General features: G+C 34.6%; 2 protein-coding genes across 4 annotated transcripts in view; one reads left to right on the forward strand and one right to left on the reverse strand.

Moving 5' to 3' along the window:
• LOC144858651 (uncharacterized) overlaps window positions 1-7,573 on the reverse strand; it is a 208,604-nt gene extending 201,031 nt beyond the window's left edge. For all 3 annotated transcript variants that reach the window (XM_078714749.1, XM_078714752.1, XM_078714751.1), the window contains exon 1: window positions 7,309-7,573. In XM_078714749.1, the coding sequence (XP_078570875.1) occupies window positions 7,309-7,369 (61 nt within the window). In that variant the 5' untranslated portion in view covers window positions 7,370-7,573. The remainder of the gene's footprint in view (window positions 1-7,308) is intronic.
• Window positions 1-16,057, forward strand: part of LOC144858633 (uncharacterized) — a 322,958-nt gene extending 306,901 nt beyond the window's left edge. Inside the window, exon 2 of the mRNA XM_078714723.1 lies at window positions 16,044-16,057. The gene's annotated coding sequence lies outside the window, so the exon portion shown is untranslated. The remainder of the gene's footprint in view (window positions 1-16,043) is intronic.
• The last annotated feature ends 2,670 nt before the right edge of the window (window positions 16,058-18,727 follow it).

Below are 18,727 nucleotides of genomic sequence, written 5' to 3' on the forward strand. Positions count from 1 at the left end.
TCAACAATTATTATGCCATCCTATGACATGAATTAAGAATGTTTACAGTGCTGAATTGTACCTATTATGTAGCATACACCATATTACAGTATTTTACAGAATAAACTGTATATGTTATATACAGTAATCATAGACAAAATTACGAGACCCATCTTTTAAATCCAATTATTAACACGATGAAATCATCAAATTGACATATAAAGATAACAATTTTAGAAGATAATTATCTAAATAATTACATTAAATCCAAAGGCAAATTACTGAAAAAAATGACAATGCTGTGGGTATCAGTGGCTGGATCTCAATGGAGATACAAATAAAAAAGCGAAAAGCTAAATCAAAACGATAATGTAAACAGCCAGAAAAGTTAGCAGAGCTTTCGGGCAACACTAGCCCTTCATCAGTGCAAGTGAGGGAATTTGGATAAAGTGGTCTAATTGTTAGGACATCTGCATATCAAGCAGGCGGTCCGAGTTCGAGTCTCGGTTGGGGCGACTTTTTCTCATTCTCACAGATTTCCTCATCTTTATCGTTTCAAATTAATTAATTAAATTTCAGTATATCACCGGGCGGTTTAGAATTAATGTTCTTTGCCTCTTGTGTTTATATATATAAAAAGTATCTCTTCGGAGATCCCGCCTCGTGAATAAAAATACTGAAAGATGAGGGCGTATCAATTTGATCTCTGTTGCGCGTGCGTACAACTGAGGACTAGTGCTGTTCCGCCGTACCACGCCGAGAATGTTAAAGAGTCGTTATCCAATCGAGTTCGAACAATACCATGAAAGCCCCAGTGGTCTAATGGTTAGGACATCTGCATATCAAGCAGGCGGTCCGAGTTCGAGTCTCGGTTGGGGCGACTTTTTCTCATTCTCACAGATTTCCTCATCTTTATCGTTTCAAATTAATTAATTAAATTTCAGTATATCACCGGGCGGTTTAGAATTAATGTTCTTTGCCTCTTGTGTTTATATATATAAAAAGTATCTCTTCGGAGATCCCGCCTCGTGAATAAAAATACTGAAAGATGAGGGCGTATCAATTTGATCTCTGTTGCGCGTGCGTACAACTGAGGACTAGTGCTGTTCCGCCGTACCACGCCGAGAATGTTAAAGAGTCGTTATCCAATCGAGTTCGAACAATACCATGAAAGCCCCAGTGGTCTAATGGTTAGGACATCTGCATATCAAGCAGGCGGTCCGAGTTCGAGTCTCGGTTGGGGCGACTTTTTCTCATTCTCACAGATTTCCTCATCTTTATCGTTATACATAATAGCTAAATAATTACATTAAAACAAATTTGAAGAATTTTGGGTACGTAAAAGTGAGATGCGCTCTTGTTTAAACGCAATGAACTTTTACGCAAGAGATGAAAATATGACTTTTTGAATTCAACTGGCCATATGATGACGTCACAACATCTGATTGGTAAAATATTCACATCAATTCGTATCTACAATCCAATAGCTTCCAGAAAACGTTTTAATCATGATTATCACTTTTTAATCTGACGAGCTATAACAGATTGAAATTTACTGTAAAGATGAAAACAAGTAACCCAAGTTATTTACGTTTTTAGACATGATGACGTCATAAAAATTAAAATTTTTTAATTCATGCGACAGATAGTTGATTGACGTTGACAATATTATAATTTCGGGGGAAATGGAATACGTATAAGCGAGATGCGCTTTGTTGAATGTGATAAGCAATAACGAAAGAGTAAAAAATCCTATATTTTACATTCGTGTGGCCATACGATGACGTCATAACATCCGAGTGGTAAAGATTCTGCATGAATTCATATCTACAACATATCTGCTTACATATTAAAATTAAAAAATTGGGGGTCGTGGATGATCCTGAGGAGCTATAATAGATTAAAAATAGGCATAATTTTGACAATATGTTGTAACTTTTGCATCTAAAACGCGCGCAAATGGTCTAAATCAACGTGTTCGTATGACGTTATTTTAATTTGAAATGATTTTAATCTTTTTAAAAATGACTAGGAAAGGCTAGAAAATCACAATTCAAGAGAAAAAAACATGATTTTTGTACTCGGTGCGCACCTTACGCGTATTTTTTTTCGCGCGCGCGGGAATTTTTGACATGCTTAAAATGTTATGATCAGCGTAGAAAGTTGATTAGAAATTAATTTTGCGCATTTTAAAACTTTAAATGCGTGTGCGCGCGTAACTTCTTGTAAAACATGCCATTTTTAATCCATAGAAAATTGACCCATGATGTGAATTATAATTTTATTAAGTTTCATGAAACAATATGTGTTGGTTCTAAAGTTATGATCAGTTATATAAATTCATAAAATCGCGCGTAACTTACGCAACGCGGATCTGACATCGACCAAAAGCTTGGCTGCACATCTACACTTCAATGTCAATCTTTTTACTAAGTTATACAAAGTTATGTTCACAAGCAATAGAGATATGCTGGTCACAAATATCCGGGAAAGAAAGAAGAATAACTAGATTTGAACTCGTCACTTCGACGAGTTCTGGTTATCCGCGCAAACGCAACATGCACATACTTTAAACTATATGAACCTCGACAATTATTATGCCATCTTATGACATGAAATAAATGTGTTAACAGTGCTGAATTGTACCTATTATGTAGCATACACCATATTACAGTATTTTACAAATAAACTGTATATGTTATATACAGTGTAGCATAGACGAAATTACGAGACCCATCTTTTAAATCCAATTATTAACACGATGACATCATCAAATTGACATATAAAGATAACAATTTTAGAAGATAATTATCTAAATAATTACATTAAAACAAATTTGAAGAATTTTGGGCACGTAAAAGTGAGATGCGCTCTCGTTTAAACGCAATGAACTTTTACGCAAGAGATGAAAATATGACTTTTTGAATTCAACTGGCCATATGATGACGTCACAACATCTGATTGGCAAAATATTCACATGAATTTGTATCTACAATTCAATAGCTTCCAGAAAACGTTTTAATCATGATTATCACTTTTTATTCTGACGAGTTATAACAGATTGAAATTTACTGTAAAGATGAAAATAGGTGACCCACGTTATTTACATTTTTAGACATGATGACGTCATAAAAATTAAAATATTTTTAACTCATGCGAAAGATAGTTGATTGACCTAGACAGTATTAAAATATATGAGGAAATGGAATACGTATAAGCGAGATGCGCTCTATTTAATGTAATGAGCAATAACGAAACAGTCAAAAATCCAATATTTTACATTCGTGTGGCCATACGATGACGTCATAACATCCGAGGGGTAAAGAATCTGCATGAATTCATATCTACAACTTATCTGCTTCTATATTAAATTAAAAAAATTGGGGGTAACGGTTGATCCTGAGGAGCTATAATAGATTCAAAATAGGCATAATTTTGACAATATTTTGTCACTTTTGCAACTAAAACGCGCGCAAATTGTCTAAATCAACGTGTTCATATGACGTCATTTTAATTTGAAATGATGTAAATCTTTTTTAAAATGACTAGGAAAGGCTGGAAAATTACAATTCAAGGGAAAAAAACATGATTTTCGTACTCCGTGCGCACCATACGCGTAAATTATTTTGCGCGCGCGGGAATTTTTGACATGCTCAAAATGTCATGATCAGCGTAGAAAGTTGATTAGAAATTAATTTTGCGCATTTTGAAACTTTAAACGCGCGTGCGCGCGTAACTTCTTGTAAAACATGCCATTTTTAATCCATAGAAAATTGACCCATGATATGAATTATAATTTTATTAAGTTTCATGAAACAATATTTGTTGGTTCTAAAGTTATGATCAGTTATAGAAATTCATAAAATCGCGCGTAACTTACGCAACGCGGATCTGACATCGTCCAAAAGCTTGGCTGCACATCTACACTTCAATGTCAATCTTTTTACCAAGTTATACAAAGTTATGTTCACAAGCAATAGAGATATGCTGGTCACAAATATCCGGGAAAGAAAGAAGAATAACAAAGAAGATGAAAAAAAAAGATATTTACAATCACATGGGTTATCCTGCAACTAAGTTGCGGATAACCAACTAGATTTGAACTCGTCACTTTGACGAGTTCGGGTTATCCGCGCAAATGCAACATGCACATACTTTAAACTATATAAACTTCAACAATTATTATGCCATCCTATGACATGAATTAAGAATGTTTACAGTGCTGAATTGTACCTATTTTGTAGCATACAGCATATTACAGTGTTTACAGAATACACTGTATGTTATATACAGAGTAGCATAGACGAAATTACGAGACCCATCTTTTAAATCCAATTATTAACACGATGACGTCATCAAATTGGCATATAAAGATAACAATTTTAGAAGATAATTATCTAAATAATTACATTAAAACAAATTTGAAGAATTTTGGGCACGTAAAAGTGAGATGCGCTCTATTTAATGTGATGAGCAATAACGAAAGAGTAAAAAATCCTATATTTTACATTCGTGTGGCCATACGATGACGTCATAACATCCGAGGGGTAAAGATTCTGGTCGAATTCATATCTACAACATATCTGCTTACATATTAAATTTAAAAAAATGGGGGTCATGTATGATCCTGAGGAGCTTTAATAGATTAAAAATAGGCATAATTTTGACAATATTTTGTCACTTTTGCAACTAAAACGCGCGCAAATGGTCTAAATCAACCTGTTCGTATGACGTCATTTTAATTTGAAATGATGTCAATCTTTTTCAAAATGACTAGGAAAGACTGTAAAATTATAATTCAAGAGAAAAACACATGATTTTCATGCTCCGTGCGCACCTTGCGCGTAATTGTTTTCGCGCGCGTGGGAATTTTTGACATGCTCAAAATGTCATGATCAGCGTAGAAAGTTGATTAGAAATTAATTTTGCGCATTTTAAAATTTTACATGCACGTGCGCGCGTAACTTCTTGTGAAACATGCCATTTTTAATCCATAGAAAGTTTGCCCTTGATATGACTTAAATTTTCACTAAGTTTCATGAAAGAATATTTGTTGGTTCTACAGTTATGATCAGTTATAGAAAATCATAAAATCGCGCGTGAATTACGCAACGCGACTCTGACATCGTCCAAAAGCTTGGCTGCACATCTACACTTCAATGTCAATCTTTTTACCAAGTTATACAAAGTTATGTTCACAAGCAATAGAGATATGCTGGTCACAAAAATCCGGGAAAGAAAGAAGAATAACAAAGAAGATGAAAAAAGATATTTACAATCACAAGGGTTATCCTGCAACTAAGTTGCGGATAACCAACTAGATTTGAACTCGTCACTTTGACGAGTTCGGGTTATCCGCGCAAACGCAACATGCACATACTTAACTATATGAACCTTGACAAATATTATGCCATCCTATGACATGAAATAAATATGTTTACAGTGCTGAATTGTACCTATTATGTAGCATACACCATATTACAGTATTTTACAGAATAAACTGTATATGTTATATACAGTGTAGCATAGACAAAATTACGAGACCCATCTTTTAAATCCAATTATTAACACGATGACATCATCAAATTGACATATAAAGATAACAATTTTAGAAGATAATTATCTAAATAATTACTTTAAAACAAATTTGAAGAATTTTGGGCACGTAAAAGTGAGATTCGCTCTCGTTAAAACGCAATGAACTTTTACGCAAGAGATGAAAATATGACTTTTTGAATTCAACTGGCCATATAATGACTTCACAACATCTGATTGGCAAAATATTCACATCAATTCGTATCTACAATCCAATAGCTTCCAGAAAACGTTTTAATCATGATTATCACTTTTTATTCTGACGAGCTATAACAGATTGAAATTTACTGTAAAGATGAAAATAAGTGACCCACGTTATTTACGTTTTTAGACTCGATGACGTCATAAAAATTAAAATATTTTTAATTCATGCGAAAGATTGTTGATTGACGTAGACAATATTAAAATTCCGGGGAAATGGAATACATATAAGCGAGATGCGCTTTGTTGAATGTGATGAGCAATAACGAAAGAGTAAAAAATCCTATATTTTACATTCGTGTGGCCATACGATGACGTCATAACATCCGAGTTGTAAAGGTTCTGCATGAATTCATATCTACAACATATCTGCTTACATATTAAATTTAAAAAATTGGGGGTCGTGGATGATCCCGAGGAGCTATAATAGATTAAAAATAGGCTTAATTTTGACAATATGTTGTCACTTTTGCAACTAAAACGCGCGCAAATGGTCTAAATCAACGTGTTCGTATGACGTCATTTTAATTTGAAATGATGTAAATCTTTTTTAAAATGACTAGGAAAGGCTGGAAAATTACAATTTAAGGGAAAAAAACATGATTTTCGTACTCCGTGCGCACCATACGCGTAAATTATTTTGCGCTCGCGGGAATTTTTGACATGCTCAAAATGTCATGATCAGCGAAGAAAGTTGATTAGAAATTAATTTTGTGCATTTTGAAACTTTAAATGCGCGTGCGCGCGTAACTTCGTGTAAAACATGCCATTTTTAATCCATAGAAAATTGACCCATGATGTGAATTATAATTTTATTAAGTTTCATGAAACAATATGTGTTGGTTCTAAAGTTATGATCAGTTATATAAATTCATAAAATCGCGCGTAACTTACGCAACGCGGATCTGACATCGACCAAAAGCTTGGCTGCACATCTACACTTCAATGTCAATCTTTTTACTAAGTTATACAAAGTTATGTTCACAAGCAATAGAGATATGCTGGTCACAAATATCCGGGAAAGAAAGAAGAATAACAAAGAAGATGAAAAAAAAAGATATTTACAATCACATGGGTTATCCTGCAACTAAGTTGCGGATAACCAACAAAGAAGATGAAAAAAGATATTTACAATCACATGGGTTATCCTGCAACTGAGTTGCAGATAACCAAAAAAAAAAGATGATGAAACAGGACAGTTACAAGGAGTTATCCGCTCAATGCGAAAAGAAAAAGAATCTGGACAATAACAAGGAGTTATCCGCGTCTAAGCGGATAACTAATAATACAGGAAAAGATGATGAAACAGGACAGTTACAAGGAGTTATCCGCTACTAAGCGGATAACTAATAATACAGAAAACAAATATTGATCCCATACAATAACAAGGAGTTATCCGCTTGTAAATAAAATTAAACAAAAATATTTTTAAAAAAAATTTTTTCAGGGGGACAATATGACTTTGAGAGGTCTTAAAAGGTAGAACAATGTAGGTAGGTAGGTAGAAATCTTTTTTAAAAAATAAACTCTTACCCTTTACTTTAGTTTGTGCCTTTTTTTCAAACGAGAAGTTTGCAGATGTCCAGCTCGGCATGTAAAATAATAAGGGCCTACTACTACTGTAGTAGCTAGAGGCCTAGCCCTAGCTAGTACCATCGAGTTGATATTTCTCTTCATGCAGCACGAAAGCAACACTTGGAAAATGATTTGTATTTACTTATACTACTTTCATCCCTTTATCTTAAAAAACAATAATTCACATAGGCCTACCCGACATGTCAATTCTTTTGACAATGTTTACACCACCGCGCACTGACTTCGATTTAATCTGAAATAAGTAGTACAGCGCCCTCTCGCAATTCAGCGTCCACTGAAGACAGATGAATAAAATCAAACTTTTATTAGGCCATTTTTGTGGCTCCAATAAAGTTATTCACTTCCGCGGAAAAAAGAACAAAAAATAATAAATTCACTTATAAAAGACAACTTTAATTAAAATTTAAATTGGGTAAACATTTCGGTGTAACGTGAATAGCTCGTGTGAGGTTTTTAGAGGGGCGTTTATTCGAGGGAGGCGTATATTGTTGTTGTCAACAATTTCATTTTTTCTGCTCATTTTTTTTGGGTCGCAGATCTCGAAAACGGCGATAGTAGTTATGTTATAACTTGGCCAGCAGATGCACGTATATATGTAATTGTGCAACAAACTTTGGTTTAATGAAAATATGGTCGTGTAGCGTAACTACGCTCAATTTTCTGAAATTCTTAAATTGACTATAAATTCAAAACTAACAGCCTTTTTCAAATAAAACTTAGACACACGGATGCTTCATGTCAAGGGTCATCTTCCTGTATCATCAGCAAAATTTTGAACATTGGTATTTTCGCGCATACGCGCGCTTTGAAAGTTAAAAATGCTCAAAATCAATTTCTAATCAACTTTCTACACGTTTCAGGACATTTTAAGCATTTCACATTTTTCAAGCGGGCGCTTTTGCGTACTTAGCTCGTACGCAGCTTAGACAGACCGTTTTTGCAATTGATTGTTGTTCTGTATACCTTTTATGATAATTGTTCCTTTAATTTTTGATGAATTATGAATGTAAAATAATGACACACGTGTACGTCAAACTTTAAAAATCGTGCGCCTAAAAATGGTTAATTTTATGCAAATTTGTGTAAAAATATGCCAATTTTGAATCGATTATAGCTCTCCGGGATGGCTGGTGACTCCCTATTTTTTTCACTTATTATAAAGGGTAATGAGTAGGCCTAATGTGAAATTTAGACCGTAAGTATGTTATTACGTCATCATATGGCCATCTGGATTTTTAAAAATTGGTTTTTTTCTCTTCCGGCACAGTTTGTCACATTCAATAGAGCGCATATCGCGTAAACGTTATCAATTTTTAATAATGTTATTACCTAAAACTTGATTTTCTTGATTTTTTAATTATTGGTTTAATAATGCCTTCAGTTGACAGAATTTTCAAATGAAGTAATAGCTATGTCAACAATCTTATTTTCGCTGATTGCCAACATAAAATGGCAGCATCATTTCTAAATAAGTGTCTGTCGGTCAATTGTCTGTCGGCAAAATGGTTTTCGGCAAATTAGTTTTCTACGAAATGTCCTGTCAGCGAAATGGCGTTCGGCAAAACGTCCGGTCACCATACAAAGTGTGTTTAGGCCTATGCATGTGGCGGCCGTTTATTTTGAGTGAGGGGGGGCGTTTATTCTAAACGATGTTCTATGGGGAGGGGGTTGTTTATTCGAGAGAAGCGTCAGGGTCAGGGTCAGGGAGGGCAACTGACCTCCCAAAATAAATCATGGGGATTCAAACATAGCATTTTGACCCCCCACAAATGTTAAAGGTATTTCTTTTCAACATTAGTCTTAGCTCTTTTCGCTCAACAATACAAACATGCAAGTCAAAATAATAATAGCCTACAACAGAATGAAAAAAGAAAGATGGCACTCCACGAAAGGCAAGCCTGTGATGTGGAAGCCCACACAGAAGAGTAATAGGCCTATATACAGGGGGATACAGTGGCCCACAACTGTCACGCACACTATATAAATCATATTCACACAAATAAAGAAGGAATCACACAATTAAAGAAGAAATCACACAATTAAAGAAGGAATCGCATATAAACAAAAGAAAGCATGAAAATATAAAACGAAATGCACAAATAAAGAAGAAACGCGCAATTAAAGAAGAGCTAAGCACAGTTAAAGAAGTCCGCAACAAATTCGAAAGCTTCTCGCACAATTAAAGAAGTTCGCAACAAATTCGAAAGCTCCTCGCACAATTAAAGAAGTTCGCACCAAATTCGAAAGCTCCTCGCACAATTAAAGAAGTCCGCAACAAATTCGAAAGTACCTCGCACAATTAAAGTACAGTAGTCCGTATGGAACGCCATCGCTGCCTCCGCCAGCAAACTTTAATTCTATTCGGCTCTTTTACCATTACGTTCGGCTCTTTTAGCATTCGGCGCATTTCTATTCGGCCCATTTACCATTACGTTCGGCTCTTTCAGCATTCGGCGCATTTCTATTTGGCCAATTTACCATTACGTTCGGCTCTTTCAGCATTCGGCTCTTTTTTATTCGGCCTATTTACCATTACGTTCGGCTCTTTCAGCATTCGGCTCTTTTTTATTCGGCCCATTTACCATTACGTTCGGCTCTTTTTGATTCGGCATTTTTTTATATGGCGCAATTAAAATCTAACCTTTGACATGGGTTCAAATGGAAGAAACTCAACGACTGGAAATGAGCCTATGAACAGTTTACAAACATGTCATCATCATGGCGCCAACCATGAGTAGCCAACCGATTAAAGATGTGTTGAATGAATAACCTAAAATTAATTCATCTTTTAACAAATTTTGAGAGAGAAAGGGTAAATTATTATTATTAAATGTTAGGCTGACACTAGGCTAGGCCTAGCTAGCCTAGGCCATAAATCAAACCTTTTCTCTCTCAAAATGGTCAATAAGGTGGGACAATTGCAAGTTCTCTAACACATTAATCATGTCAATAAAATGATTAGTCATATTGAAATAGCCTTCAAATTCATTTAATTCAACCAACCAAACACTCTACATGTTTTGTAAACTTTTCATAGACTCATTTCCAGCCGTTGATTTTCTTCCATTTGACCCCATGTAAAAGGTTATTGCGCCCTATAAAAAATGGACAAATCAAAAAGAGCCGAACGTAATGCAGAAAGAGCCGAATAAAAAAGGGGCGAATTAAAAAGAGCCGAACGTAATGGTAAATGGGCCAAATAGAAATGCGCCGAATGCTGAAAGAGCCGAACGTAATGGTAAATGGGCCGAATAGAAATGCGCCGAATGCTAAAAGAGCCGAACGTAATGGTAAAAGAGCCGAATAAAATTAAAGTTGGCTGCCGGAGGCAGCGATGGCGTTCCATACGGACTACTGTACTTTAATTGTGCGAGTTACTTTCGAATTTGTTGCGGACTTCTTTAATTGTGCGAGGAGCTTTCGAATTTGTTGCGAACTTCTTTAATTTTGCGAGAAGCTTTCGAATTTGTTGCGAACTTCTTTAATTGTGCGAGGAGCTTTCGAATTTGTTGCGAACTTCTTTAATTGTGCGAGGAGCTTTCGAATTTGTTGCGAACTTCTTTAATTGTGCGAGGAGCTTTCGAATTTGTTGCGAACTTCTTTAATTGTGCGAGGAGCTTTCGAATTTGTTGCGAACTTCTTTAATTTTGCGAGAAGCTTTCGAATTTGTTGCGAACTTCTTTAATTGTGCGAGGAGCTTTCGAATTTGTTGCGGACTTCTTTAATTGTGCGAGGAGCTTTCGAATTTGTTGCGAACTTCTTTAATTGTGCGAGGAGCTTTCGAATTTGTTGCGAACTTCTTTAATTGTGCGAGAAGCTTTCGAATTTGTTGCGGACTTCTTTAATTGTGCTTAGCTCTTCTTTAATTGCGCGTTTCTTCTTTATTTGTGCATTTCGTTTTATATTTTCATGCTTTCTTTTGTTTATATGCGATTTCTTCTTTAATTTTGTGATTCCTTCTTTATTGTGTAATTCCTTCTTTAATTGTGTGATTCTGTGTTATAGTGTGCGTGACAGTTGTGGGTCACCGTAGTACCCAAACTGTTCAAAAGTTGTGCATCCGTATGCGTCATATTTTAAAAATCTGAACGACAGTCTTTCAACTTTCGATAAACAATAATTGCGTACGGCCCTGACATTCATCAAATGACTGCCATGCTTGTTGGCATTTCGAGCGTGTCAATTTAACATGTCTCTCGAATAGCAGAGTGAAAATAATATTTTGTCACAACCCCGCGCCTCGATCCGGTAGACATGAGAGATGGAAAATCAAGAGTGTTGACAATGTGCGAGGCAAGCGAGGCATGCGCGGCACGCCAAATATTTGTGCGAGGCATCATTTTATCATTTCCAAAAGTGCGAGGCATATAGTTCACAATTTCAAAATGGTGCGAGGCATATCTTAACGTGCTATTATGCTATATTATATGCATAATAATCAATTATTTATATTTGTATAATAGGCCTAGCGTATCTAAATAGATTCAATACACTCAACATGTTTATTTTTATGTAACGATTGTTTTTTTTCATTCAAGTCATATCGTGTCAAATTTTACTTTTACAAAAGTGCCCAAACTGTTCAAAAGTTGTGCACCTGTAATTCGGTATGCGCCATATTTTAAAAATCTGAACGACAGTCTTCAACTTTGTTATAGCGACACTTATCATTAAATGACTGCCATGTTTGTTTCGAGCGTGTTCACTTTACAATTAATTTAACATGTCGGGTTTCTCCCCCCCCCCCCCCCCCCCTGATTTGGCGTCCGTCGGCACATCATCGCGTCCGTCGGCAAACAAAGGTGCCGGGAAAAAATAAAGTTAGGCAAATAAGAATAAACTATTATTCTGACAATATTAAATTTAACTGTAAACATAATTCTTTTGAGTGTTTGTTTATTTACATACCATATCATTCTCTTCAGATAAACTATTTTTTATTTTCATTACATCTAACCAAACACGTAAAAACTGTGGTTAAAATATCTTATCATCTAGCACGTACGGCCGTACGCGCTAGATTGTTTAATCAAAAGTCTTTGTCCGGTCCGGTGACCTTACCCTATTCAACCTTGTTTTTGCAGTTGAGCCTCTCATGACCTGGGATTTGTATGTCTTCCTACGCTAAGATTATATAGTTCTACATGCAATGTGCTTTTTTCTCTAAGATAGGGCCTATATATTTATTATAAGTGCCAAAAACCCGTTTTTTTTCTCGATATGAGGCCTTTATTATTCATTTTTTTTTAAAGAAAAAGCACACATACCATAAAAAATATCCATGTATTTCATTTTTGGAACAGATTATTCCGTGAGGCTCAACTACAAAACCACCATTTTTTGATATGATGTCATCGTAAGCCAATCAAACCTGAGCTTTCCGGTGATTGGAATTTCCACGGTTGAATGATTTTGGAGAATCACCCGCAGCGGAATGTTTTTTCTCGCGCGTGTACCATGAAGTCACATGACCGTCTGATCGTTACTAGACTACACAAAGTTAGAGCAATGAATTTGTATATTTCATAAGCATTTAATAACATGTTTTATTGATATTTCCAATGGTGATATATAAAATAAATTACTAAAAAACGTAATTATATGTAATTATTTTAACCAAAAGTGGCGTAGTTAATAGAATTGTCGACTGAGGCCGCAAATTGTTTTTTCTTTCGTGGCTAAAAACGATCATTTCGGCGATGTTTTAGACCCTATATTTCGAAAAATACAAGTCAGATTTTCGTAATTCTTTCTTTATTGTAATATTAATACAACATACTAACAGATAATGTTTAATTTGGTTTTAATTTTGCACGTTATCCCTATAAGACAACATGACTAGTCTATGCAATCCAAGAACATATATTGATCAGGTGTATGTACAGGTAATGACACTAATTTTGTCGGCAAATTGGCAATTCCCGGCCCCCCCAAATTCAAAATCCTGGATACGCCACTGCTTACGTCCGCCAATCGTAATACTAGGCCTAAAATTAAACTTTAGCTAATATGCTTAGCCCTAACCTAGAGGCCTATGCAGAAAATAATTTAATCAATTTTAATATAATAATAATTGGTGTAATATTTTAATAATGATACACTATTCCTGTTTTAGTAGGCTAGGTATATTACGATTTTTATTTATTGTTGTCCATGTACGTACTAATAAACCTGGCGCTAGTTTCCTTCGCTTGTATTTGTACTCCAAATTTGATAACTAGCTTTATCGTGTGAATACCACACATTAGAAGTATAGCTCATGAGTACTTTAATGAAAGACTCACATAAAAAGTAACAAATAAATCCTTAAATTAATGATTTTACAGGCGTGTTCCTCGCACATTGTTCGCGAATTCAATTTCTCATGCATTTATTGGTGAAAAACACGTTTTATTTCAATATATTTTTTAATCTGTCAATAAAAATACTGTAATAATGTTACTGCTGATAGGCCTACTACTGTTCTGTTTTCAAAGAATAATAATCGATCCTAAATCAACATCACTACCTAGCCTAGACCTAGGACATCCTACTTAAGGATATTATGATGAATTGTTCTATTTTATTCTTTAAAAGGTTAACGAAACCGTGTACAGTATCAACAGTAACATTTTTCCTTACTGACTGACAAAATCTTCACCAAATAATGCGTTAAATATATAGATTCCACAGAGTTTTTAGCCCTCTAATTAATTTTTGCTCTTTTGACGTTCCATAGAAACCAAAATATTGAGTGTGCGAAATTCGCGAACAGTATACGAGAAAAACGTCTGTAAAATCACCAATTTAACGGATTTATTCTTCATTAAAGTAGGCCTACTAATTCTAAGGTGTGGTATTCACGATAAAGCATGGTTAACAAATTAATACAAGGCAGGTGCAAAAGGGAACTAGCCTACTAGCGGGCCTAGGCTACTTCAATTTCGGTGATTTCCTGCCTCGCAATTTTGAGAAATGATAAAATGATGCCTCGCATTTTTTGATGATGGTAAAACGATGCCTCGCATAAATTTGTGACTTGCCGCGCATGCCTCGCGTGCCTCGCTGCCTCGCACTTTGTTACTACCCGGGAAGTAGCCTACTAGCGGGCCTAGGCTACTTCAATTTCGGTGATTTCCTGCCTCGCAATTTTGAGAAATGATAAAATGATGCCTCGCATTTTTTGATGATGGTTAAACGATGCCTCGCATAAATTTGTGACTTGCCGCGCATGCCTCGCGTGCCTCGCTGCCTCGCACTTTGTTACTACCCGTTTGGAGTGTGTGTAAAAAAAACGACTTTGTACTTGTTTGCAGAGGCGAAGAGAGACCTGAGACTGAGTCTCCACTCTCCCACCCCCATATAAAATTATAAATAATAATAATATACATAGGCATTTCCAGAGCAGAAGGTAGGCAAAATCCCCCCCTTTCCTTCCCCAATGAAAAAAAAAAAAATGCAGATGATGAGACAAGTTCCTCACTTTTTTAGCCTGGTCACTCTTTTAAACCCCCACCCCCCCGCCCCCGCCCCCAATTATGAAATATAGATCTGCCACCACTAATAATATAGTTTTTTTTCTTTGTTATGGTCTAGAACTTTACAAGGGATTGGGTATATGAAGTTGTTTTATTGGCACTGGTACTAAATGTGTTGGGCTGGATAAACTTAGCAAATCTGGCAAGTATCTTTTTAATCCTTATCTGTAATAAAGCTGAAATGTTTGTATTTTTTAGTATAACAATTGACGCCGTGTTAAAGCTCCAGTTCTATTTATTAGTATTATATACAAATGTAAGCCATCTCAAGAAGTGTTAGTTGTGGTCAAGTATCAATGACAAATGGAGTAATTCTTTTATTTTGAGCCCTACTAAGGCCAAAATGTTAAAGCTCATTTACATATTGCTGCTAAGCTAAGTGGAATTTAAGCTATAACCGTGTCATTAGTTGCTTGTTTCAACTGTAAGACTAACTTTCTGTTTATATTTACTGTAAATCAGGTGATGTAATTCATGATTACCATTCAGAGGTTGTTACTAGACGAGCATTTTTTAGGTAGGCCTACTATAACTCTAATATTACTCATTCTTCTTCTGTACGTAGCCTAGTAGACCTACCTTAGGCATATATATATATATTTCAAAGGTGAAGAATAAGTTAGTTCATCACTAAATTAATATTAATACAGGACTTGCATTTCAGGGGTTTTGTCAAGGTGGTAATTTATGCATTGTTGACAGCTTTTGATTGTTTTTTTTACCCTTTACCTGTTATTAACAAACATGCCCAACATGTTACTCTTTGGAATTTACTTAATAACTATGTTTATTATTTCTATTATTAATGTTATTTGTATTTTACTCTTATTATATTTATCTTTGACAAAAGTAGACATTTTTTTGTCATGTTGCTATTACAGGTATTTATATCATCAAATAAAGAAGAGCATTCTAAAAGAAGATAGCATTTTCTATGACATTAATACCAATGGAGAATTCCAGTTGATCCTGTCCAAAAAAAAAATGTCATTCATTTCAACTATTATTTCTATTTATATAAAAAGTTTCTAAATGATTTCTCCACTCACCACGGTTCGTTGGAACCTTTTCCATTGTTTGTACGCAATAACTTAATTAAATTGATAATAATTACGAAGATAATTTTGAATTTATCGCTCAGTATTTCATACACAGTTGATATATCAAGCTGAAGATGATTTGTGTTGTTAAGTTGCTATAGCTAGCTGTTGTGATGGATACCTAGCGCACAATTATGCTACCATGCGACGCGATGAACGTGTTGCGCGGTAAGTTAACAGGGGCGGTCGCAAGACTATTTTAAGGGTGTTGCCCAAGAGTCCAGGGCCATAATAGAAACCAAATATTTGCGCCACATTTGTTAAATGACACCTTTAGGTGGCCGGAAATGGTACACTCGCACGTAAAATTCACGCCGGAAATGACACTCTAATATCTATCAGCAGTATTTATCCCACCTATTTTTTCCGCCAGTAAAACACACGCGACTAAGGGTAACATTTTTTTGCGTTCAATGTGAACGTCAGAGGAAGTCCCCGACTAATACAAATTAATTACTAGGCCTATTAATTAATAATTAAAAAAAGTTAGACAAAAATGTGAAGCTGCTGCTATAAATATATTGAGCAAAACTTTGAATTGTATTATTTTGAATAAATGCTGAATAAGTCAGTAAAACTGTGTTGCTTAAAACACACTCCAGAAAAGAAAATATGATCGAAGTTTGCAGAAAGAAGCAATTAAACACCGTTATTTTAAAGTTCGCAACGTCCGTAATTACTACGGAAACTCGGCCCAATTTTACAGACGTGGAAAACGAAAAAAAAAAACGCTGACCGCCATTTCATTTTGTTCAGTAATTTTATTTTGATCCATTGCAGCAGTTTTTTGTTTTTTGTTAACTCATTTCTTCTAGATGTTTTATGGAAAAATGTGTTTTGTTTGTTTTAAAGGTCTGGTTGTTTGTAATTCAAAACATTTTACAAATGTTAATAACACATTTTAAAGATATTTTGATGCGTCTTAAGATAATTTGTTGAATGATGTTTTATAAACGTTTTCTATGAGACGTTTGGTTTAGTTTTTAATAGTCTGTTTTAAGACGTATTAAAATGATTTTTAATGCCGTTTACAAAACGTTTCCATAAAATGTTTTTGTATAAATAAACAGCTACTGTGCTGGCCTAAGAAAAAGTATCATAAAACTATGAAAAACCACACTAAAGTACCTTAGATATGCAAAATAACTGACATACCCCTGTTCAGTATAAATTCAGCTTACAAAGATATAAAATATGTCACCTTGATCATAGGTATTTAGTGTGTAATTAAATAATTTAGAGCAAAGTTAACATGACATTTTGACACTGGACGGTCCAGGGAATTAAACTACTAATTTCACCCCGTCATTTCCCACGCTTGTGCTACCAAATCCTTGGAAATATACCCCATAAATGTTGCACCTACCCTTATTTTCCAACACTTGTGCTATCAGGCGCACGAAAATATACCCTATAAATCCCCCCGGGACTATATACGAATGCGAGTGATTCAATATATACATAAAGTCATGTTTAATAATAAGATTTTCATTAAAGTTAATCAATATTGTAAACAATTGATTGTATTTATTTAGCTCTGTTTAATTAACTAATCAAGTCTGTATAACATTAATTATGAGTATAAAGAGGTTTAAAGCAAAGCTAGTCAGCTAGATTTTGTTTATTCGCTATTTGAAAATCTGTTTAGCTTACTGGCTTGAAGTATTTAGCACTTAACTATCCATTAGACATTACTATGCTCTTCAAAACCTTTTTAATCACAGACCATTAAATCACACTGGCTAAGGCTTTGAAAATCTCAGGGTAAGACACACTAATGTGCGCTATATTTCACACTGACATTAATGGCATTCTGTTGGTCTCCAGTGTATATCGTCTCAAGAACAATTCCGTAAACTTCAAAACCGGGAAGGCGAATCCCTAAACACATCATAGAAACAAGTCTGTTTTATTATCGAAAGAAAATGTCAACAAGATTTAGATTGGCTTTTTAAATGCTTGAAAGTTCTTGCCATTTAATTTACGTACATTCATTTCTAATATTTTGATTGCATGTTACAAGTAAACAAATAAATTTCTAATTTATTCTAAGCTATGATCATGTTATACTATAATATTGCTGCTCGCCTTTTTCACATAACAGTTTTAATTATTGTTCTTTTTTCATTAAATAATCCTTTTATTGATATTCTATTTGATATTATTAAGAAGCAATGATTTATTAATATTATTATTATTTATTTTTGTTTAACAATCAGTAAACAAATAAAATCAGGTTTTGAATAGGCCATTTTGAAGTTATTTACTTTTAGAAAAGAAAATCAACAAAAATATTTATTTCACTTATAAAAAGACAAAAGAAACGGCTAATTTTAACCAAAAACCATTGTCTTGTGTTTTCTTATGAATGGTACGTTACCCCTATCTATAAAACAATGGTGAGCATGGCTCAATCGGTGCCCATTTAACACTAAACTCGTGTGTTTGTTTATGATTGTTTGAAAATGGATTTTATTTTTTTGGACTGAATAATTGTTCAGAACCAGAAGATTTTTGGATATAAAAATACAGTACCTCTTCTTTAGTGTCAGTATTGTGGAATCCCACTGCACTGATGAGTGTAATCGTTGTTGCTTATACCATGTGCTGGTATGGTAGGCCTATGGTATGGTTGAAAGTCAATTCATCCTCTCTCACATTCATAAAACAGTTTTACACTGACTGATAGTGAAATTAACCAAGTGGAAAGTATGAATAACAGTTAGATTTAGTAGTTGA

The sequence above is a fragment of the Antedon bifida genome, chromosome 2 (genome assembly GCF_963402885.1).
Source record: "Antedon bifida chromosome 2, ecAntBifi1.1, whole genome shotgun sequence".
In the NCBI taxonomy this organism is placed as follows: Eukaryota; Metazoa; Echinodermata; class Crinoidea; order Comatulida; family Antedonidae; genus Antedon; species Antedon bifida.